General features: G+C 37.5%; 1 protein-coding gene across 2 annotated transcripts in view; it reads left to right on the plus strand.

Annotated features, from left to right (window-relative positions):
- ARID4B (AT-rich interaction domain 4B) overlaps positions 1–23,605 on the plus strand; it is an 89,989-nt gene that overhangs the window by 26,215 nt on the left and 40,169 nt on the right. For both annotated transcript variants that reach the window (XM_086743636.1, XM_086743637.1), the window contains exons 3-9: positions 4,792–4,902; positions 9,507–9,572; positions 10,172–10,262; positions 14,579–14,658; positions 17,213–17,304; positions 19,156–19,294; positions 22,951–23,030. In XM_086743636.1, coding sequence (XP_086599762.1) covers positions 4,792–4,902; positions 9,507–9,572; positions 10,172–10,262; positions 14,579–14,658; positions 17,213–17,304; positions 19,156–19,294; positions 22,951–23,030 — 659 coding nt within the window. The remainder of the gene's footprint in view (positions 1–4,791; positions 4,903–9,506; positions 9,573–10,171; positions 10,263–14,578; positions 14,659–17,212; positions 17,305–19,155; positions 19,295–22,950; positions 23,031–23,605) is intronic.

Genomic DNA, 23,605 nt, shown 5'->3' on the forward strand with positions numbered 1-23,605 from the left:
GGATAGCAAAGAAACTATTCATCCTATTTCCATTAATAAAATTAAGTAGTAGTACGGCAGTTGCCCATCAGTCTGGATTTCCTAACGGGAAGCACGAAACTGCAGGAAGTCCTTTTCTGCTTTATCCCTTCTTGCTCACCCAGGAGCATGCCAGAAGTTACTGAAGCTGGATTTTGGCTGTTGATTTCGGACATACAGCGCAACAGGCATTTTAGTACTGCTCCGGAGGAGCCGCGTCCGCAGGCGGCGCGCAGCGTGTGGGGTCCCGGCGGCAGCTCCGGCCCTCGCCAGGGCAGCCGAGCGGCGCGCCCGGGAGCGCCGTTACCGGCCGCGGCGGGGCCTTTCCCGGGCGAGGCGGGCCGAGGTGCGGGGGAGGAAGCGGTACCAGGCGGGGCACGGCTCCAGCAGCGGCCAGCTCCCGGGAAGCCCAGCCTGCAGCTTTACCCGACAATCGCCTTAAAGGGACAAATTTAGTTTAACGGCAATCCGCGCTTAATCTGCCGGGGCCCGGGGCCGCCTCCGGCAGCGCCCGGCGCTGGCTCGGGCGTGCAGAAACTTCTGGCAGTTTCACGGCTCGGGCCCCTCCCCTTAAAGCGGCAGGGCCCACCGCGGCGCGGCCCGGCTGGCCCCCGCCTGTGCCCGGCGGGTTCCCTGAGAAACGCCGGTGCCCGGCCGCGCTCCTACCGTGCGTAATGAGCCCAGCAAAACCACCTGGGCTCTGTTCTCCTCCTCCGGCAGCCGTGTCGGAGCTTGAGCATCGAACCGGCTGTCTGCAGTTCGTTGCGGAGCTGCTCAAACCGCCGGTGATGTTCAGCTTTCAGAGTCAGCACCCCGCTTCAGTGAATGCTGGGGAAAGTCTCGCCCCAGTCTCTTTCCAAAACAGCCTTGCCGTACCCCCAGCCTGGCTGCGGCCCCACACTCCCGGGGGAGCGGGGCCTCGGCTGCAGCCCTCCGCCGGTTTCCGTTTGGAAAAGGATGTCCATCTCCCACTGTCACCCGGCAGAGCCAGCTCCCTTTTGGTAGCACGGCCTCAGCCGTTAATGCAAACGATATCGTGATCCCTCATGTAAGCCTTGGTGGGTGGGTGGTTTCAGTGAGGATCTTAAATATCAGCTTCTGCCAGTAGTTAAAAAAAAAAAAAAAAAAAGCGCAAACCTAGAGATTACCATCAGCTTCACTTTCCCCCTTTTTCCTGTGCGAACTGAAAGATCTTTCGAGAGAGTAGAGAGACATAGAAACATTGGGAGAGAGGAAATCTGGGGTGTATATTAAAGCTGCTCCGAATCAAAGAAGTTACTGAACTCATAAGTCAATGATGGTGTGTACTGGGCATACTTTTCAGTTTTCCTGTTGAGCAAGAGTTTATTGATGGTTTTATGATATGCTACTGAAAATATGATACTTAGCTACAGTTTATAAATTATGAAGTGCAAGAGATTATGTTCAGATACAAAATGTAAATGCAAAGTCAGAATACCTTGTGTTTTAAAATAAAATGAAGGCTGAGACTGCAGCCCAGAAATTTGGAGACAGCAACATATGAGGCTGGTAGAGTTGTCTCGGAATGAAGTCTTTAATAACTTTAAGTAGCTCAGAACTTTTTATTGTATAGTCGTCCAACACTGTGTTTCTCCCTTGCCCTTAAAGACCGTTGCAGTGCTTCTCGTTAAGATTTGAATATGCTTGTAATGCTTTTTCCAAGATTACTGCAGCATGTTCTCGAATTTTAGCTGCATTTTAACAAACTATTATTTTTCTGGTAAGCTGCACTGAAAAACAAAGAAAGAACAAAAATAAACCCTACTAAAGCACGTCAAAATTAAGTAGGCAAAGATGCATTCACCCTGAATGTAAGGATGTCTATTAAATCATGTGAGCAAAAAGCATAGAAGGGATAACAGAAAGGTAAATATAGCTGTATACTTATTTTTAATCTCTATTGAATTTTGGTGGAATTTAATAAAAACTGCTTGAGAGCAGGTGACTCATTTAGAACTGGTGGTGAGAATTATCTGAAATGAATGCCAGACTTTGATCATTGTTTACTTTTCTAGTTTGGATTCTCTATGATGCATCACATCTCGCTAGTTGGTTTACCTTACCACTTTCAGCTGATACTATCAGTCAGAATGAGAGAAGTATTTTGAAAATTTCAGTTATGTGGGGAAAAAAAGCCTATATAACATGTGTTTCAATGGAATAGTGAAATTGCAGAAGAATTTTGTATATGTATCCAGCGAAGATTTCACATAGTTACTTTAAAATGTGTAATCATCCATAGTGACAATTAGAGAAATGGATTTCATCAGTATAAATCTTCTCTCAAAAGCCACTCCAGTACTGTATTTTTAGTAAACATACCTACAGTGGTAAGCCAATGGTCCATATGTTTGCTATTCTTTGAAATTACTCTATTTACAATGGTAAATATTAACTAATTCCAGATATTGTAAAAGTAACTTCAGGAGATTTAGGCTAGGGATTGAAATTAACTTGTGTGGTAGTAACAGAAATAATTCTTACAGATGCTAGTTCTTCAAATTAATCTTTTTGGAAGAAGCTTTTACAAATAAGCCAGAGTGGTGATAGAAGTAATCACTAATATTTGTGATTATACTCTATAGTAAGAATATAAAGTCCTGTTCTGGAGTTTGATTATTGACTTTTTTTTTTTTACTTAATATTCAGTAGTAATGAAAAAAAAAGTGTTCTTTATTTTTTGTAAGTTAATATTATGAGTTGGTCTTTGAAATAATTTGTTTGACTATATAGGGAGATATAGAGTGATACTGACACAACCAGCTCTTGAGTGTTCGTTTATAGGAGAATTCTAGCTATATGCATCTGTGTGGACCCATGTAGGATCTGTCTGGCTTGTCAAAGTAATCTCAGTACTCCATGCTTTAAGTTTGGAAGATCAGCTGGCATGAAAGACTATCAACATGGTAGCACTTTCTTCACTAAAGAGTGGAGGAGAGCAGGAGGGACACTCTCTTCCTAGAGCTTTACTGACTCAGCGAGATAATAGATTGCTGCTTTCCCCTGTTCAGATTTATACTGTATGAAGCAGCCTCTACTTTAGTACACTCTACTGAGAGTACTAAGCAAAACCAAGTTTGTCACTGTCTGAGTCCTCGTCCAAGTGCAGTAAGAGAAAAGCATTGCAGCTTGCCTTGAAGGCAAGTAAATTTACACTGTTAGACAAGCAAGGAAGGAATGAATTTCAGAATCCCAGCACTCTTAACAGATACCTTGTTAATCTCAGTTGAGTTATATTGTTATTCAGTCTGGAATAGGAACAGATACGTGTTCGTTGATACACTGCTACTAGATATATGTATGTATCTCTCTCCTACTACTCTGCATGCAGTCACGCGCTGTGCATGCAGAGAGAGAAAGCGAGGGAGGGATTCGTTAGGGCATTCACGCTTCTGATTATCTCAATAAGTGCAGATTGATGATAGTTTCCTATACTCTGAAATACATTCTGTTACCTGAAAATGAGAGGTAGGCTTGAACAGAGTCAAGGTAAAAATGTCATTAATACGTAGCTAACACTGTAGTATCTCATGTCTCTCAATTTCAAGTTTTGCAGAACTTACATTTCTGGAAAATCCTGCATTGATGCTCCTGGGTACATAATTGCATGCCTTTACTTCTGATGTACTGGAGCTGGAAACAGCCAGTGGGAATTACCTGATGCTGAGTGCAAGCACCTCAGTATCAAATGGTAGCTCTGAGACCTGTGAAGGAGATTATCTCCATATTCTTCCCGCAGAGAGCCTGGATGTGCCAGAGTTGCCTCTTGTAAGCTGTGTTTAAATCTGTAGGGGTGCAGAACCACGATGTGGGCTTAGACAAGAGCTTAGATCTCTCTTCTCAGCTTTTGTATGGGGCTGCATGGAGGCTTGCAGCTCTTGGAAATGTACTTTACTCCTGTTGCTTGTCACCCTCTGCCTTCTCTCTTCTGACCCGCATTCTCTGAAGTGACAGGGAAATGATTGAGAGATGTAGAATCTCTCCCCCCACTAGATTACATTGGGAGAGATTGGAATGAGAGAAGATGGACCTCCTTTGAAGGAACAGAGCCTTCATGAGCTTGCTTTGCATACCAGTTGGACTGGTGTTCTCCTTCTACCCTCAAAACCACTTATTTCCCTCCTCTTCTGTTTCCTGTTTCCCTGCTTGAATGTCACATGTTCCTCTGTTGCTTGTTACAGAAGCTTGTCTTTTGTCTGAACCCTTCATCTTTGTTGTGCATTAATCCTGCCGTTATTCTCATATTGTACTCTGCCCCTTCGGCTGCTCGCCTGGTGACTGCCCACCTATATAATTTACTTTATTCAAAAGTGAAAAAGCGAAGTCTCTTCAGAGTTGTTCTACTTAGTAATGAAACAATGAACCTTACTTATTTGAGGGAAATAAACCAGCGTCTGCATGAGACTCATCAGATCTTGAGACGATTAAAGGAGAAGGTAGAATGCTTGGTTGGCCTTCACCTTTGCAGCAGAACTGGCCACCTGCTGTGTCTTCAGATAGTGCAGAGGTTGGAGGCTTATGTAGTGCTTGTTGCAGACAGCTATGGTATCAGTTTATTATATTTATAGTAGTCATTGTACGAGCTTAGGGTTGCATTCTGTGTTTCTACTGCTGTGATATACATATGCTGTCAAGTTATGTTTTATTGAGTTGTTTTGTAATGATCTGTCCACAAAAACTAGCAAGACTGTGCCAGCTATATTGCTAGTGGCCAGTAATTAAAAATCAGGTTTTTTTTCCTTTCTGTTCCAGGCCATTGATGAGCCTCCTTATCTCACAGTGGGCACTGATGTGAGTGCGAAGTATAGAGGAGCCTTCTGTGAAGCTAAGATCAAGACAGCAAAAAGACTTGTCAAAGTCAAGGTATGTGTTTTTCCTGCAAACACTTTTTTTTGGGGAAAAAAGTCACCAATGTTCAAAATAGCACAATGTGAAACTTCTTTATAGTCTGAAGACAGCTAGGAGGTTGTCCTTTCCTTGGAGGGTGGCAGTGCAGTCTTTGAAATAATAGTAATCTTATTTTTGTTGAGTGGGATTCCTCATACAATTAAATAAGTTCTTTCTTTCACTACTTTGTCACCTGCTTGCATCCAGTATTTGTGGCCTTCAATGCCATAGGCTGACCTTAAAGTAATTGATCAAAGTATGTCAAATGTAGGCTTATGTATGGGAGAATGGTTATCAGAAAATAGCTAAAACTCCACAAAGTAGGTTTAATATGGTTTCTTTTACTTCAGGAGCACAGGTCACTGCAATTTTGCGGTGGCAACTAGATAATACTTCAGGAATAAGATGAAACCCTGCTGTCTTCCAACAAAGACTTGTCATACTGAGTCCTGCAGAATAGCAAGCAGGGGATCTCACCTAATCTTTGTTTTCTAGTTAATGACTGAATGAATCAATGTAAGCTATGTGCAGTACAAATAAAAATTGTGGAGAGTGAATACAAGAGATACATTTTAACATCCCTTGGAAATTTAAACTATCATTTCTAGAAACAGAGAGAACAATATTTGGGCCTGATTTTCTTATATAGTAAGTCTGCGCTGCAAAATACTTCTGTTTGGACAATGTTGCCCCAAAAGCTTCTGATCTAGGAGTAGGTACTACTTTTCTGCTCTGCCTCTTAATCTCATACAGAAATACAACAGAGCAAGAATCAAAAGCATTTGCAAAAAATGAGTTAAATATGTGAATTGTGAGTGGTGATAACCTGTTACAGAAGGGCTTCCATTATAAACTGTCATGCCTTGCTTGAATGTGCCCTCATGCTCCAAAAACTCTGGTGGGAAGGACTACTGTCACTTAGTTGATAATAATGTTAACTGCATTTAGAAGATGGTAGTCTTAAATCTGACATCTTTAAAAAGCCTGTAGAGCAAATTAGTGGTCTTTTCATTTCATTAGTCAGAACTCTTAACAGCATCAGCTAGTCTATGCTTTAGAGCATCATTGAGTTTAAGTGACTAAGTATCGGTATTTAAGTACAGGAATTGCATTGTGCCTAGATCAGTGAAATCCTAACTCCTTTCAGATCTTTAGAGGGCTTTCAGCCTACGTTCTTAGATGGCCACTTGCACTTAAGGTTGTTTTTCATTGATAAATATTTTTCTTATGGGTTTATTACTTGCAGTTTGGTCACTGCAGTGTTTTGCAGAAAGTTCTTGAAATGGAAAAGTTGCTGAAAGTTGTTTGTGGAGGCTGTGCCTAAAGCCTTGTGGATTCAAGTGTGTTTGTGTGTGCGTGTCTTCACTGTTACGGTGTAGCTTGGGGCAGTTAAGCCCCAATACTGTTGTTGCTTTGTAGAGTGATGTGATTTGTAGTTGAGTTTCTCTTTTATGTATGAATGCAATAAAAATACCTGTTTACGTTGTCTTTCCTCCACCAGGAATGTATATTCCTTAAACTTAACAGTGACCCCTTGATTGTCTCTCAAAATCTTTTCAGCTCTTTTTGGCACATGCAGACTTTCCTCAGTATTAACTCTAACCAAGATTATTATTATCAGGTGTACTTTGTCTGGAATTTTGGTAGTTTATCTACTGCCTTTATTTTCCACTTGTTTAACAATTTCTTCTGGCCCAAATATATTTTATGCCGTAGTCTGCTCGAACTACTAGCGGAAAAGGAAAGTCAGTTAACTTCATAACATCAATTTTAGTTTGAAGATTTAATTTAAGTTTTATAAATAGATGCTCTCAGAAAGGAGGATGGCAACAAAATTTTTGTCACCTTCAGGCAAGTAAAATGCGTTTAATTGCATCTCCTTTTATTTGCTTTCTTTTTCTGTTGAATTCTGCTTCCTAGAATATTTTAAGGGATACCTTCATAATAACTTTTCCATCACCAGTATAATTTAGTAACTTTATTCAATTTAACACAAGTGCTATGTATTTATCATTTCAGTATCAATAGGTACTGTATTTCACAGTTTAGCAGTCTTTGTCAGGTTCTGTAGGTGGTACAGCATTTTACATTAGCAGTGTAACTGCTTTACACGCTTTGTCATGGAAAGCAGTTAAACTTGAGATTGCCTGGACTTGTGAAAAGCGTTGAAGGCAGTACAAATTTTACTAAAGGGCAAGTCTTTTGGTGTTAGAAGAGGGGTAGTACACTTCATAGGATCTGTTTCAGCTGTCCTTAGCTATTTAAGCCAGTTTACTTTGACAGCATCACCTAAAACAATGAGCAGGATCATCCATTCCCACTTGTATTTGGGCACTCTCCACAGAAGTTTCAGAAGAAACTATTTTCTAAGTAAGTCTTTATTAAACAGAAACTAGTGAAGCATCTACTGTATAGAGCCTACCAAGACTTTACAGGATCGTGAGGAAAAGGGAAATTCCAGCTGAATATAAACAGGTTGATGATACGCTGAATATCTTACTCTTTTGCCTGAGACAGAAAGGATCCACACTGACAAATACTATGGAAATTAAAACCCACACTCACAAATCACTTTTCTCAGCTTCAAGAAAGGCCACTGGTGTCATACTGAGTTTGGAGTTTGACTATTTCTGTTAATAACCAGGAGCTTTTTTAGTACATATGAATATCTCAAGAAGCAATCTCCTCCCCAAAAACAGTCAAAGCCCCAAGGCATCTTTAAAGATAAAAACCATTCTGGAATATGCAATAGCAATTTACTTTGTTTACCTTTCATCATAGTAGATTGTGGCTGGCTCATGGTTTTGGATAGAGTTCCTTTTTGCTGTAAAATACATTTAAGGTAATTGCAGAAAGTAATTAAAACCAGATGTCCGTAAATCAGAATTTATATACTGGATATTTCATATGAGCCAATAGTGACCACATATTTCAGATTACTTTGCATCTAAACCAAACTTTTGATTTCTAGATAAATGCCCCAGAAGACAGGAGTAAATACCTGTACTGTCAGGCTGAAGTTCAGAAGCGTAGTCTTTGCTCAGTTAATTCCTAGTTTACTGTTTGACTTTCAGGTTACAAAGTAGAATTTTTTCTGTCTGGTGGACAGAAAGTATTTGCCATCAGTATGTGGGATCATGAAGCTCTAAAAAGAACGTACTTTCACAGCAATATGTATTGCTGTGGCTCTAACAGAAGATGAACAAGATTACTGTTTCATGAAGTAGCACCTGGAAGGCAGTAAAGCACGTTAGTGTATTTGTTTTCTAATCAGGCAGTCAGGGTAGCCTCTCCTTAGTCCTGGTTGTAGGTGCTGTTCTCAGCTGTTTGCTTCTTTCAAGGTTTACAAAACCCCTTAAATTCTTCTCCTAAGGAGACTAAGTAGGAGAATTTGTGTTAGAGAATGCAGTTGTTCTGAAGGATATTTTGCTATCGCTGTGTGCTAGGGAGAAACTCTCAGCAATAGTGAGAACATAACCTTGAATCAAGGCCTCAGATGTAGGATTGCTGAAGCTGAGTTACCCTTACACAGCTGAATATTCTGTTACATTCTTACTTATTGGGAGTACTAAATGAAACATCATATACTTACACCAAGTGAGAGTGTTCTGGTGAACATTAGAACATCATTTGTGTGTGTTAATAAAATGTACACAAGTACATAAAATGTAATGCCAGAATTTTCTCAATTTCCCTGAATTTTAAAACTGGAGTGGAAATAAAACTTCAAGTGTGATTGATAGGGGAACCTTATGACTTTCAGAGCAACCAAGTTAATTTCGAGTTTGGAGAATGCATGTACCATTTGATGCAAGTAACTTAATTATAAGTTTAAATTTCCAGACCGTTTCTCTCCCCCCGCGCCCCCTCCCCCCCCCCTCCCCGGACAGCATATGTAGGATTAAAGACACAGCTAATGACATGGGAAAGACTGAAAAGTTATCCATCTGTACATTCACTTCCAATTAACTAGCAGCCTGTAGCTAGGCCGACGTTAACTGAAAGGCTATTTTGGTTGTTCATTTTGTTTAGTTGACAGCAATGTCCTGTACTTTTTTTTTTTTGTGTGTGAGTCTTTCAACCGTGAGTGAGGGAAACACACTTTAATAAGCAAAAGCAAAAAAACCCTTGATTCAGTGTTAGATATAGGTGTCAAATCCGTTTGATTTCAGAGCATTGAAATATAAATGTTTCTAAAGAATTATTTATGCTCAGAACTCTTGAAGCTTCCTCCCTTAGTGCGTTACTGAGCAGTACAATTCAAATCATCAAGAGAACTGCAGAGATAGTTCTGAGCCTTTAAACACTGTTAGGAAACTGTTGTTTGTCACTTTCTTTAGAGGTAATGGTTCTATTCTGAAAGATAAAAAATATTTTAGGAATGTTTATGACTAAGAAATTGTCTCCTCATATTTCCAAAATATATGAATGCAACACAGTTTTCAGCAAGTGGAATGATTATGGTGACTGACTGTAAGATGAGGGTAAGAGAAGGGCTATTGACACTTGCATGTGCTTATGTGCACAAATGCTCAAATGTATCATGTGGTTGTCAGTTGAATTATATTTTTTTTCTTTAGGTAACTTTTAGACATGATTCTTCAACAGTGGAAGTGCAGGATGACCACATAAAGGGTCCCTTAAAGGTAATACATTTGTTTTATATTTTGCTAGTACTTTGAAAAGCATTCTATATCATTATTTGACGTAAATGTGTATATGCAATGTGAGGTGAAAGTAGAAAGTTCAGTTTATTACACAGGACAGATAGGATCACAAAACATAAAAGGCAATACTGGAGAGCTAGTTAGTATACTCTTCGTGTTAACTTTTTCCTTTGTAGTTAAAGGGGATGCAGCGTACAGGCTGATGCAAGCCACTTTGTTCTTTTTGGCCTTAAAGCAAAGAAGTTTGGCTGGCTCTCGCTTTCAGTCACTGTTGCTTTGGAAAACTCAGCTGGAGGATTTGATGGGCAAGCTCTTATACAAGAGAATGACATCACTCAGCTTGGTTCTTGTTCCCCACCTGCTGGCAGGAAATAATCAGCTCGGTTAGTTGGCTTATTTTAGAGGAATGAAAGAAAGAAGTTTTGGGGGATACAAATACATTCAAGTGAGACTGGAGAAGTATGGTATATTTAACATAGAAATAGGTTAGAAATTAACTCTGTTTACTAAATACAAAAGTATTAACTCCATTGCCTGTTTTAGAAGCTCTCCAGTGCTAAGTGGCTTTTGTGTTTTAGGTAGGAACTGTGGTGGAAGTGAAGAATCCGGATGGAACATACCAGGAAGCAGTTATCAACAAATTAACAGATGCAAGTTGGTACACTGTAGGTAAGAGAAATAGTTACGTATTTGAATAAAGCTCATGACTTAAAAATAAGCCTGTGACCTGGGCATGTCGTTGCCATGGTGAGAAAGACTTTTTGGAGATGCTTAGGTATTCAAAGTGTGTATTAAAAAAAAAAAAAAAAACCTCAAAAGTAAACTACTTATTTTGGGTTTTTATTAGAAACTGTAACCTTCGCAATGTGAAGCTGGGACCCCAAATAAAAGACCTAGTGAATTGTTCTACAGTTGGTAACTGCTTCTTAGATATTTAATATACTGTTTTTAAATATTCTGAAGCAAAGTATGCTTAAAAAAGGAAAAATGCTTTTAAAACACAAGTTGCAATACTTATTTTTCCCTACTCTCAGCCTTAGCTCTGATAATGGCTGCTGTAAAACCAGACATAGCTTATTTTTTAGAAAAGTCTTTTCCTGTTAATTTTCTCTATTTTCTAATGTGACATTTCAGACTTTAGATGATGTATCCACATACCCACAAGCAAATATAGCACTTTTTTTTTCTTTAAATATTTTTAAAGGCTTTCTGTACGTGGATTTACTCTTTGACGCTACGTAGCAGTAGATCAATCTGTGTTGGGGAAAACTGGTTAGCTGTAAGCTGTAGAATGATAATGCGCATTCCATCTGTGCACTGGTCATCTTAAAGGTGCTACAGGAAATATATTGATTCTTGAGAAACGACATATTCATCTCCTTGGTAGATGTCTGGGACTTGGGAAGATGAAGACCAGATCTTGAAAGAACCTTAACAAGACTTAGTTGTTTTGAGGTATTTAGGATTGTTATTGAAGAAGTGATGTTGAAGAACTAGGGAGAGAGTAACTTTCCTGTAGTCCTTTTATAAAGGAATCGAGCGGTAAGTTTGGATAAGACCTTCCGGATAAGTGTTGCAGAAAATATATATGTTCTCTTGTTGGAGAGAGAATATAGGAGTGAAGGAGAGACCAGGTTAGGATGGGGTGAAACATGAGGTATAAAGACAAGAATTAACATTATAGATAGAGTTTTGGTAATTAATATAGAAGTGGATCAGATACGGGAGCTTTTAGGAACAAAATGGTATTAGAACTATGTTGTATGTATATGTTTATGCTTCTGAGAAAGTGTAAGATCAGCAGTTCAGCAAGAAGAATAAGATAGGAGTCCGTGCAGATTAAATTTTGAAGATAGGTGTCATGGTGTGGCAGTCTGTAAATCAAAGTAGATGTCTGTCAAAAATCCTGTACTTGAGAAGGAGGAAGAGGAGATGTGAGAGTTGAGACTGAAAACCGTATTTTGTAGATAAAAGTAGACAAAAGCATGTTGACCTTGTGGAATCAGTGAAAGTAGCACGGCTGCTGGCTGTGTAATGCACTTTGAGAGAGAAGTGACTCTAGCGGTGCGTGATTAGAATAATCTTTGTCAGGTGGGTGAGTGGAATGAGACTGAAATGATCTTTACAGATAGTGATGACATTGCAGAGCTGAGTGGAAGTCCTTCTTCAAGGGATAGTTGCCATTTAGGAGGTTTCAGAATTAGCACTCATCTTAACCTGTGGAGTTACCTAATGTTGTCCTATCACTTGTTGTGAAGTATCTAACTACTTGCATTGTTAATGTTTTTGTGAATAAAATTATGATGATTTGGTTAAAAACTTTGTGAAGGGATGGATAGATCTGAAGTAGTACCTTTCCAGAAGTGGTTGCTTAAGACCAATTATGCCACTGCAGCAGTGGCATGTAGAATTTAGAAGAATAACCATTTTGGGGCTGCCTGAGAACTTCTTTAACACTAAAGTGTGGGCAAGGTTGCTTTAAGAGCATCTCTGTCTGTCTTATATTCAGAATTGTAGTCTGAGTAGAAACTGTACATTAGTTTGTTCATGTCTTTTTTGGTGCTGCTACTTTGCTGTCAAAGGAAGATAGGAACTAAATTTAATTTTTAAAAAAGCAACCAAAAAACAACTAGTATAGCCTTTTAAAATTAGTATAGCACCATTATATAAATACATGAAGTGTCTTTAGTTTATTTGCCTGTCCTATAAAAATTCCTCAAAAAGCTCAAGGTATTCCGATCTTGGTAACTAGATACTGTTTCGTTATGCATATAAACATGTCTTTAGAAAATTAAGTTATATTCTTAACATTTAACTCTGTGTTTACTATGAGGGGAAAAAAAAAATCATAGGATTGTTTGCTTTACTCAAAATGCAGAATTGTGCATATTCAAAAGTAGTCTTATCCCCTTCTGCACTTTTTTTTCATTACATTGCTTTTTCTCAGAAAGCAAAGTGGTTTTATTTGCATTAAGTTGCTTTTTTTTCCTCCTTTTCCTTGCAGTTTCAGAATAGGTGTTTTTAAATGCATTACACTCCTGTATATCTGCTCAGTAGATTATTTTGAGGATGTACATTACAGCCATATGTGCTATGCTGGCCACACAGATCTTTCAGGAAGGTGAAGCTTTTTCTTTGAATGTATTAATGTTACGGAACAAGATTAAGAATCCCTCCGGCAGGGAAGAGGCCACAAGCAGATTACCACATAGGATACGTAACGTGGCTACCTACCTAGCTCTGAATAGATTTACATCTGTTATAGTCAGCTTATCCTTTGAAGTGGATAGAATTTTTTTTTAATCTCTCATTATGTAAGGAGACTGTTATGTTAATTAATACAAACTGAATTAGGAATCTGCTGCCTTCTATTTCACTTAGTGAAGGTCGGGTTTAGTTATGTGTTGACTATTTGAGATGCAGCTCCAAATTTATGTGTTCTGTTGTGCAGTTCTTGCACTTGGTATTTTTCAACAAATTTTGAAGTGGCAGATGTGCATCTGTAATTGATATTTTATCACTAAACAGTACTCAGCAATTACCGTAGTATAAAACACAGACTGGGGACTGGTAGACAACAAGAGGAAGTTTGCTCATCAACAGTACTGAATTTTATATGGGGATGAAAAAATCTCAACTAGGTGAAAGTTACTTTCATATCAAATACTAGTCAGGAATTTTGATGTACTTGTTGCTTTTTTCTATATTTTTATTTAAATTAGTAAATGTTGAAAATACAGTATAGCAGCCACTATGTGAATGCCAGACATGGCTGAAAATTAATCTCTTTAATCTTGCCAGGCATCTTTTGCCAGTTGACAGCCATTCTCTTAACACTATTGTTGTGACTCTTGTTTGCGAAAGTGTTTACATATTTTTAGTTTTCTGCCACATGATTTGATTCTAATGAGGCTGACAGAATCGGGCTCAGCAGTACTCTTGAAGAGAAGAGCTGAATGAAGGTGAAAGAGACGTGTTGAGAAATAGCCAAAACTTTTCACTTTTAATGTAATATTTTAATCTAATCTGGATTTGTTTCCGTGCCCACGAAAGTCTTCAAGGCCACTGCAGTGTGGGGAGAAGAATATAATTGTTATCACTGTTGGGAAGAGGAGAGGAAGTCAGTTCTTGCCTCACTGAACAGTGCAAGCATAGCCTGAGAGTTAAAACTTGTCACTGAGTTTTCATCTGTTAAGTACCTGTAGGAGACTTTACAAAAGCTTACTTTTTATATGACCAGTTTATTAGCTTCTGAAGATCCCACCTTGCATGTGTGCAGTGCATTTTGGGATTCAAAGGATGAAGTGTGTAGCTGAAGCCAACTGTATTATGAGCTTGTTTCCGGTTGACCTAGAGACAGCAGAGGTAGCAGAAAGCAGGAACCAGGAGCTCCACAGTTCTCACACAATGGCTGGTTTTGGTGACTGTCCGCACTTTTGATGATTGTCATCTTCCTTAGGCTGATATCACTGTTGTTTCATAACGTAGTTGGATGAAGACGGTAGAGAAAGATGCTGAACTTTCATATTACATTAAACTGTAATATTTTTCTCGAAATACCTGTTTATGTTTCTCCATAGTAAGCATAGCTTCCATTTCAATATTGTAGGAGTTCTGGTTACGTAATAAAGTTCTGTAAAAACTGAAAATGCTTGAAGAATAGTTTATCAGTTCTAGCTTGCATTGATTTTTAATTTTGTGTCCTGATCCATGAAATGCCTGCTCAACTACTGATTACTTCAGATTCCATTTAACACATGCAAGCGTAGAGTAGCTATAGTGAGACAGCAGCTTATGTATTTGATCAATCTGTGCAAATAGTTTACTGGATATGCAGCAGTATCCAGGTACAGCTTTGCTTTAAGGACTGGCTACAGGAATATATATCTCGTTCTTTCTGCTGCCTAAATTAATCACTTACTGATATCCTGATTAAAAAAAAAATAATCTTTTTTCTTCTTGCCTCACTTCTTACCTGGTTTCAGTATTTGATGATGGTGATGAGAAGACTCTGAGACGCTCTTCCCTCTGTTTAAAAGGAGAAAGACATTTTGCTGAAAGTGAGGTAATTGAAGAATTTTTATATGACAACTTTTTATTTAGAAAAATTTAAAAGTGGTAATTTTAGTACCTCAGTCTTCAGTATACTGTGTACATCCATGCTACTAAAAATGGGGGTTATGTAAAATACAGTCTATGAGGTCTGGCTTTCTTTTTTTTTTAAATCAAGAAACCACTTTAAACTGGAAGAGGGTATATTTAGATGAGATATAAGGAAGAAATTCTTTACTGTGAGAGTGATGAGACACTGGAACAGGTTGCCCAGAGAAGCTGTGGATACCCCATCCCTGAAAGAAGTGTTCAAGGCCAGGTTGGATGGGGCTTTGAGCAACCTGGTCTAGTGAAAGGTGTCCCTGCCCAGGGCAGGGGGGTTGGAACTAGGTGATCTTTAAGATGTCTTCCAACCCAAACCGTTCTATGATGATTCTATGAAATACTATTAAATTTCACAAAATTGTGATAGTTAAGAAACAAAATCAGCATTTCATATTTTTCGTTTTTTATAATTAATAGTTAATCTTTAGATTGTAGATCTCATGAAAAACTGCAATCACACAACTACTTTGCTTTATATAAAAAAAATTATCTGTAAGTACTCATTCGAAAAAATAAAAATATGGTACATGAGAAAATCAGTGTGTGTCTTTAGACATAATTAAATTCTGCTAGATTTTAGGTAGATGATCAAGTCTTATTTATAATAGCTGATTGTGGCTTGATAAATTTGAAATATCAGTGCTTTTCTTTTAAAACGCAAATTATAAATTGCTGTTACCTGTTAATCTGAAGACAGTTATCAGTGCTTGGAAGCTAGATCACATCTTAAAGGTGACTTGCATATTAAAGTATGCTGTCATTTGTAGAAAATTTCAAATATTTTAAATTTCAGAATGAGGGTTATTCCTTCTTATTATGTAAAATAATCTAGGCTGATGTGCAGATTTATGTAAACATGTTAGCTTATTGGAAAGCTACTAAAGACGGGGCTTTGTTTTGCTGTACATAAATATGCTTTATTATTGTAGTCAGCTGAGTTTGTGGCCTGCTTACTGGATTCTTGTGAAGGTTTAGATACCTTCTAGAATCCTAAATCAGGATTAAACAGATGTAAAGAAGAGGGCCTAATTAGATGCCTAAATCTGAATTCACATGTAAGTGCCATCATTTTAAAGATTGTGTTGGTCCTTCAATTAGTTCTTTGTTGTTAGTGATCAGCACTCCTGAAAATTAGATTACTTCTGTTCCATAAGTACTGTTTTAATATGGTTTCAGAAGTATTGCTCTATACTAAGTAGATTCAAAGAGACCTTACATGCAAGTGACTCCTGCTTTTTATTTTGTCTTCATTCTTCTCATCTTTTGATGTCTTGCGAAAAATCACTGGTATGCAATTTGTTGTCACCAGCCCTCAAATGCATGTTGTGCATTTCAAATAATTACCTCGTGATTGCGTAGCTACTCAGTAGGGCAAACTGCATCGTCAATTTCTTTTGTGATTAGATCAGTGCCACACGATTGTCTTGTTCTCATGTTGCTTTAGCTTAATCTGTGATTTCCGAAGTGGATGGGATCTTTTAAGGTGTCCCCCACACTCAGAGGTACTCATGCATTTACTTTACAATTTAAAAAGCCAGTTCTGTTGTCTCTATGTCCAGTTCTGTCTGACACAGAATACTTTTGAGATTCTTGTTGATGTTTTGCATTTAAAAATTCATACAGACTGAAGTGCAATTCAGAGGACCGAATTTACTTTGGAAGGCTTTATGCCTTCTTTCAAAGAACAAGAGTAAGTGCCTATACAAAAAACTCTGTACCAGGAGCCTTCAAATCTCAAATGGTTATAATTTAAACAGATAACAACAATCTTAAGGAAGGAAGATACTGCGTGTCCATTAAATTCTTCTGTTGATGCTTTATCATTCTCCCTGAATGGAGAAAATTCTTTCTCTCTCTCTCTTTTTGTTTTGATGCTAATATACCATCAGTTAGCACTCTCTCAATTATCAATATAGCAACCTCTTTAAAATTGTTTTTTAATCTCTCTCTCCCATATGAAATTATTAATTACTAACAAAAATACAATTAACTTGTCACATTTGCTGCTATTGAGTTATCTTGCAGTTTCATTTCATAGGAGATGTTTGTTCATTTATAAGGAGATGATTGAGTGTTTAGTTTGATAATTGGACAGGCAGAAAATGCATCCTGTAAAGATGGAGTATCCCAGGTCAGCAGAGTACCTGATACTTAATTCTCTGTTTGACTGGTACAAAGGCAGCACTTCTGGGAAGAATTGTTTATATGTGTTGGACAAAAGTTAGTTATTCACAAGTGGGGAGAAAGTGTTGGAAAAAAAAAAAACAAAACATGAACACATTACTTCTTAAAATGACAGAAGTACAGCAGAGACGTCACTGCTTTGTTTCTTTTGTAATGAGAAAGTCTCTCTATTGACAAAAAATGCTTTAACTAGATTATGCAAACTTATGGTTTGGATAATGACTTATACTAGGTTTTTTGTCAGTGTATGTATATGTATTTTTTTTTCATTTAAACAGACATTAGATCAGCTTCCACTCACAAATCCTGAGCACTTTGGGACTCCTGTTATAGGAAAGAAAACAAACAGAGGAAGGAGATCCAATCATATGTGAGTTTAACATATTTATATCTATGCTGTCTGTATTCAATTCTGAAGCTTTCAGTGTGTGTGGTTTTATTAGTTGTATGGTCAGACTTCTCTTATTCAAAAAAAAAAGGAAGCTGTGTGAAAAGTGTTGTATAGCACTCAGACTGAAAGTCAGTTTTATGTGCCTTGTTTCATGCAAGAATTAAAACAAGTCTCCATGTAATCAGTATCTAAAATACAGTACTAGGTATAGATAAGAGGTTTTTTCTTGTTTTGTTTTGGTTTTTTTTTATTATTTAAAAAATAAGAAAGTGGCATACCTAGTGGTAATGTGTTGATAAGCTGTATTCAGAAGTTCCTCTGTAGCAGGATATTAGTCTTATAAATGTGCTGGACTCAAATTAAAACCATTACAATGCAGTCTTTGTCCAGCTGATACAAAGTCTTTGTAGAAGGTACTAGAATCCTCCCATAGACCTTTGGTTTCTTGTTGCAAGGTCTCTGAAGGGCTTTTAGAAGTAGGTGAATGATATTATGGTTTGCAGCAAAGCTTAGTGGTAGAAAAACGAAGTTCAAGAGTAGTGACTTGATTTCCTAGGTGCCAGAGTTCTTGGTAGTTGTGATCTTGAAAAACCAGCGTTAACACTGTATTGACTGTTCTTCTTTGTTGTTTGTGGGTGGGGATTTTTGGTGGTTTTTGGGGGGATGTGTGTGTGTGGTTTTGGTTTTTGTTTTTAAAGTTTTGAGGTGGTAGCGGCTGGGGTGGAAATGGAGCTTTCACACTTGTGTTGCCCTTTCATGCTTTGTCTTTTTGATAGCTTGAAATAAATATTGCCTTTTATATTTAGAGGTGCTATAAATTTACTCAGTTACTAATTTACTAATTTGTGAAATATTGAAGGAAAAAGATGGAAAAAAGCTGGTATATACCACAGAGAACGTGATTGCAGTGATTGGTGTCTGTGACTGAGTTATTGTTTTTACTGTTTCCCTAACTGTACAGGACATTATTATGACAGGAATCACACACCTGTTTTTATCGTGTGATTTGTACTAATTGAACTGCGTAAAAAGACAAATTGCACAGATACTGGTATAACTGAGCTAAGTTGCAGTCTCGCTAAAGTAGCAGCAAACTCAGTAGCACTGTGTTACGCAAATGCTAACTGCAAGTCTTCTGTTCATATTGAACTTTGTACTCAAAAGTAGTTACATGAGAAATGGAAGATAACTTTTAGAATTCTGGTTGTTGTGCTCATGGAACACACTGTGTATTTTCTGAGAATTAATCTTTGAAGTCACTAGTAAAAAAAAATGTATATATCTAGAGAGAGCCAGGGGTCCTGATTTTTTTTTTTTAAATCAGTTGCAGTTAATTTTAGCTGGAGTAGTTTTGTACATTTAGACTCCCCATATGGTTAAAACCAGGTGCAGCTTTGTACTGGAACAGTCAAAACAATGAGCCAGAACCATTTTTTTGTCAAAATGTATTTGCACCTTTGCCTATGTACTTACATTCCAACACTTTATTCAATGTGAAATTGAAACAGTCATTGAAATGCTTCACTGCATATCTTTAAAGAACTATTTCAGGATAAATAGACTTCTTTTTCTCTTTGCTATATATCTTCTTCTGGTGTTTTGTTTGTTTTTTTTCCATGTGTTACATGTAGATGTGCATTTCTAACTTTGTAGAGTTTGAGTTGTTATTATATACATATAAATACTTCTATTCATTTTTATCCTAAAACACTTAATAGGCAATTCAAGTCACTATTATTCATGTCTCTTTGACAATTAGCTTTGGATCTCTTGTAATTAAAATGGGCAAGTTTTGAGTAGTTGAGTTTTAAGTCTTTTTCTGTTATTTAGTCCTGAAGAAGAATCTTCATCCTCTTCCAGCGATGAAGATGAAGATGATAGGAAACAAAGTGATGAGTTATTAGGAAAAGTTGTGTGTGTGGACTGCTTCAGTGTGGATAAAAAGAAAGCTCTGTGGTTTCCAGCCTTGGTGAGTGTTTCATTTTTATTTTAATTTTTCATGCATTTTCTGTACACCAAAGAAAATTGGTGGGTTTTAAAGATTTTTGACGGATTCATTTATATTTTTATTAGAACTTAATATGTTTCTTCAAATTGGACTATATCATAATAGTCAAATTAAATATTATGTATCTAAATATGTTTGTTTACAAAAAGTGATTGCTAACATGTCTTTAGTGTTCCCAAACAGCCAGAGTTGTTGACCTCATTCCAGCTCAACAGTGTGTTTAGTACTATTGAACTAAAATTTCAGGGCTTTTTTGCTAGGCTTTTGCATGTCGTTTTTCTGAACTACCAAATTTTATCAAGGAAGAAAATACAAAGAAGTGCAAAGAGAGGGGAAATTTAGTGATTACATAAATACTATTTTTCTAGGTTCAATATAAACACTTTTGATAACAAAATCAAATGTTTTTTCTTTGTTGCTATGGTAAGTAGTAGAGAATTGCCGATAAATTACCATTGTTAGCCTAAGGATTGCATATAGACTGATCGATATATTTGGAAATTACGTATTTCCATATGTGGTACCTTTAATACCATACTTTTAAATTATTATTAATTGTAAATATTTGAATAATTTCTCCCTGGCCATGAAAGCTTAAAATGTTTATCTAATTGCAGGAAGACTTGTGCTCTGCTTTTGAGAAGATGCCATACAGTAACATTTAACTTTTCTTAGTGTGTGCAATAGCTCTCAGTTGCAACTCTCTACTTGTCACCTCCTGTATTTTGTAACGCAGTCCAGAGGCTTTCCAGGAGGACTTCTTTTGGAAAAATTGGTGGGAGAGAATGAGTCACTGAGGCCTTTTCACAAAGGAGAGGGCCGAATATAGAGTAAGGAGTTAACATGTTAATGACAGATAGTTTTGAGAGAGGTTTTCAGTAATAGGCAAGAAAATAGAGCTGTTTCTTTACTTGATGCAGTGTCGCCTACCTCACAGCTGCACTCAGAGAAGCGGTCAGTTAGAGTGGCTTGAGCTGTTTCGTGTTGCACAGTTGGGTTAGCCCTTCTGATCATGCATAGGACAGGCAGCAGTTTCCATGGCAGCCTCTCTGGCAGGTATTGGGCTTGCGTGTAACTAATTTAGTGCTACTCAGGATAGCTGTGGGTCAGACCTTCAAGATTAACTGAATTGTTGCTTATGCTCCCAAGTGTATGATTTTATACTGTTTGACTTTATACTAAAAGTACACACTGTTGTTTCTTTGGCTTTCATTTGGAGATTGGAATAGCTCATTCTTCACGGAAAGCTTCCTGCAATGAATGAGAAGCAGTAGAGGGATAAAGTTTGAGGGTGGAGCTTATTAACTCTGAAATAGCTTATCCTAGATTAACTGTTGTTTTAGTAATCAGGTTTATAGCTCTACAGATAAACATCATATTGCATTTAAGCTGAAAGATTCTGCCAAAGAATAGATTTATGCCCCAAATAACTTTTTTTTTTTAATTTTTTTTTAATCCTCTTCCCTGTAGCTGTGCTTCTCCATTCTTTTACCTTGTAAGCAGGTTACCTCTACTATATCAACAAAGTAATTTTATGATATTACTGATAAATTTTGCTTTAACTTTGTATTATGCTACTTGTAATTACGTGAATAATGAAATGAAAATTCAGGTTTAATATACTGAAGAATACGTATCCCAAAATTACTTTGTTATTGACGATATTGTTTACAGATAGACTTTTGTATAAGCACAGAGGACATTGTGGAAGTTTATTATGTGAAAAGAAGTTCAGGGATTAGCCTAAACCTTTACAGCAAATAACAGTTAAGATTAGTAGTGGAAACTTATTACTTTAGATATTAGTCCTATAACCAGATAGCCTGTTCACTTTTAAATGTAAAACTGTAGATGTCTAAATTTGGTAGAAAGTGTTCTGACGACTCTGTGATCGACTGCATTGTTTTCATCCTGCATTCATATTGGGTGCTGGTGGTTGTTGTTGGGGTTTTTTGAGGGAATGAGATTGAGAGCAGTGGCTGATTGTAATTGTAAAAAGGCCTGGCAGTTGCTCCTTATGTCAAAGAGTGTAATTTAGTAAGCCTTATAGCGTTGCTTAGTTTTAATATGTACTTAAAGGCTTTTGGAAGGTGCAGTGAGGAAATCTGCTTGAAGCATTTTCAGAAAATTGAGTTTACACAGGTTCATCTCTCTCATCTTCCTGTGACTCCAGTGGAGTGTATTGTGCAAGGAAATAGAGAAAACTTGATTCAGCAAAGTTGAGGTGATGTTGCTTGTATGTAAAGGCACTAGATGAGGTTATGGTAAGCTATTTTTCAACCCCTGGATGGATTTCTGACTACTAAGATCTTGATGCTTCTGGAAAACCCATAGCTAAAGCCAGAAAGGCCTTTCTCCATCTCTAGAGAGCTAGGAAGTTGCACCTGTCTTTTTCAAATGGGGGATGATGATCACTGTCTTTCACCTTGATATTAAAAATTGTATCTCAAACTGCTTTTCAGTTAGTAAGTTGTACTTTTGTAAAGTAATTTCTTTGGAGATTGTAGAATGCATTGAATTTGGAGACTTAGGCTGTTAAGTTTTGTTTTTCTTGAGAAGCATATTTAGCCTATGTTTCCAAATCAGTTGGAGCTTTTGTCTTCACCTTCTAAAATGCTGTATGGCTAGTGACCTATGTAAGGAGGAAAAAAAACTTTTGTCATGCAGTATCTTAGAATCATAGAATAGTTAGGATTGGAAGGGACCTTTAAAGGTCATCTAGTCCAACCTCCCTGCAAGGAGAGCAGGGTTGGACCAAACCCATCTTTCTGTGCTTGGTGGAAAAAGTAGGACTGAAAGCAGTTGGTGTAAGAGAGCTGAGGTAGTTACCAGGGCTAAATTAGGGGTGCAGTCACTTGCTGCTCCTTGGGGTTTTGTAGCAGCCAGAATTATCTTAAATTTCAGGGAACTACACATGAGATGAGAGATGATGGATAGAGAGGGTTGCTTTTCTGTTCTATAACTCTGGAAATTCAATATATATTTTTTATTAAATTAATGAAGCGTTTTAATTAGCAACTTGTACACTGGTATAAGAAAACTTAAATAGCTTTTAAATTTGCAGCAAATAATGAATATGTTGTCTCAGTGGTAGAATTGGTTAGTTTGCTTCTTGAATTAAATAACCTGTCTTAATATTTGATGCACTTGTCTCTCTTAGGTAGATGACTTATGAATCCTCCATTATAAAATCGCATTTCATAAAACCTGTATGCCTTTGTTTTTGAAACTGTGATTATATCCTTGCAATTTCTGGAAGTTTTTCGGAAGAGGTCTGTAACTCAGGTGGCAGCACTTGTTGGAAGTTCAGTCTTTTTAGGATGAGGAGTAGAATTAATTGTAGTGGCATGACAGGTGCTTAACTTTTGTCGGAGTACAGTTCTTACTTATGTCTCTGGCAGCAGCCATCAGTTCCCTCTAGGAAGCAAGCATGAATTCATGCATTCAGTAGTTCAGGAGGTCATCGCTCCTGTGTTTTGAGGGATCTCAGTGGCTCTCATCTCAGTGTTGCTAAAGAGAAATCAGCTTAAACGGTTTTTTGAGAAGCATTGGATGTACTATTACTATCTTGTTTTTCCTTTTTCTATCTAAACTTTGCATTTGTGATGTCTTTGCAGGTGGTTTGTCCAGATTGTAGTGATGATATTGCAGTGAAAAAAGACAATATTCTTGTTCGCTCTTTCAAGGATGGCAAATTGTGAGTAGTAATGTAGTGGTTGATAATTGAATAAAATCTATACCAGTCAAGTGAAATGTAGTGTGAGATGTGTTGGGTAGAGTATTAATAACTTCAGTAAGCTCAGTAAGTTTCTGCCAAGATTCTTCTAATGTTTAGAAAACTGTTAACAGCCTACATCGTGGTGAAATTAGTCTTGAACTCTGTCATTATTAATAATGGAATGCATAAATCTATCTTGTCTTAGTTTTAATTTCATTCTTACAATGGTGGCAAACAAAGCAGTATTTTGTGGCGTAGAGAATGTCCTGAGACTCTTTCCTGCTCTGGTTGGAGCAGAGCACTGCATTTCAGAGATGTGGCCATAAGCTTATCCAGCTAGAGAAGGGTGGGAGAGTGTGCATGTACATCACGTGCACACACGTAAATTCTTCTTTTTTTGAGGTAGTAAGGCATATGTTTATCTCAGCCTAGACTACAACTGCATATTCTCATGTTATTTGAAAAGAGCTGTAATACTACTGAAAGTAGGAAAGAAAATAGAGAAATCCAGAAAACCAAACTGTATGGTATTTGCAATAGAATAGGGAACTTTG

Source organism: Chlamydotis macqueenii, chromosome 3 (assembly GCF_036417535.1).
Source record: "Chlamydotis macqueenii isolate bChlMac1 chromosome 3, bChlMac1.mat, whole genome shotgun sequence".
Taxonomy (NCBI): domain Eukaryota; kingdom Metazoa; phylum Chordata; class Aves; order Otidiformes; family Otididae; genus Chlamydotis; species Chlamydotis macqueenii.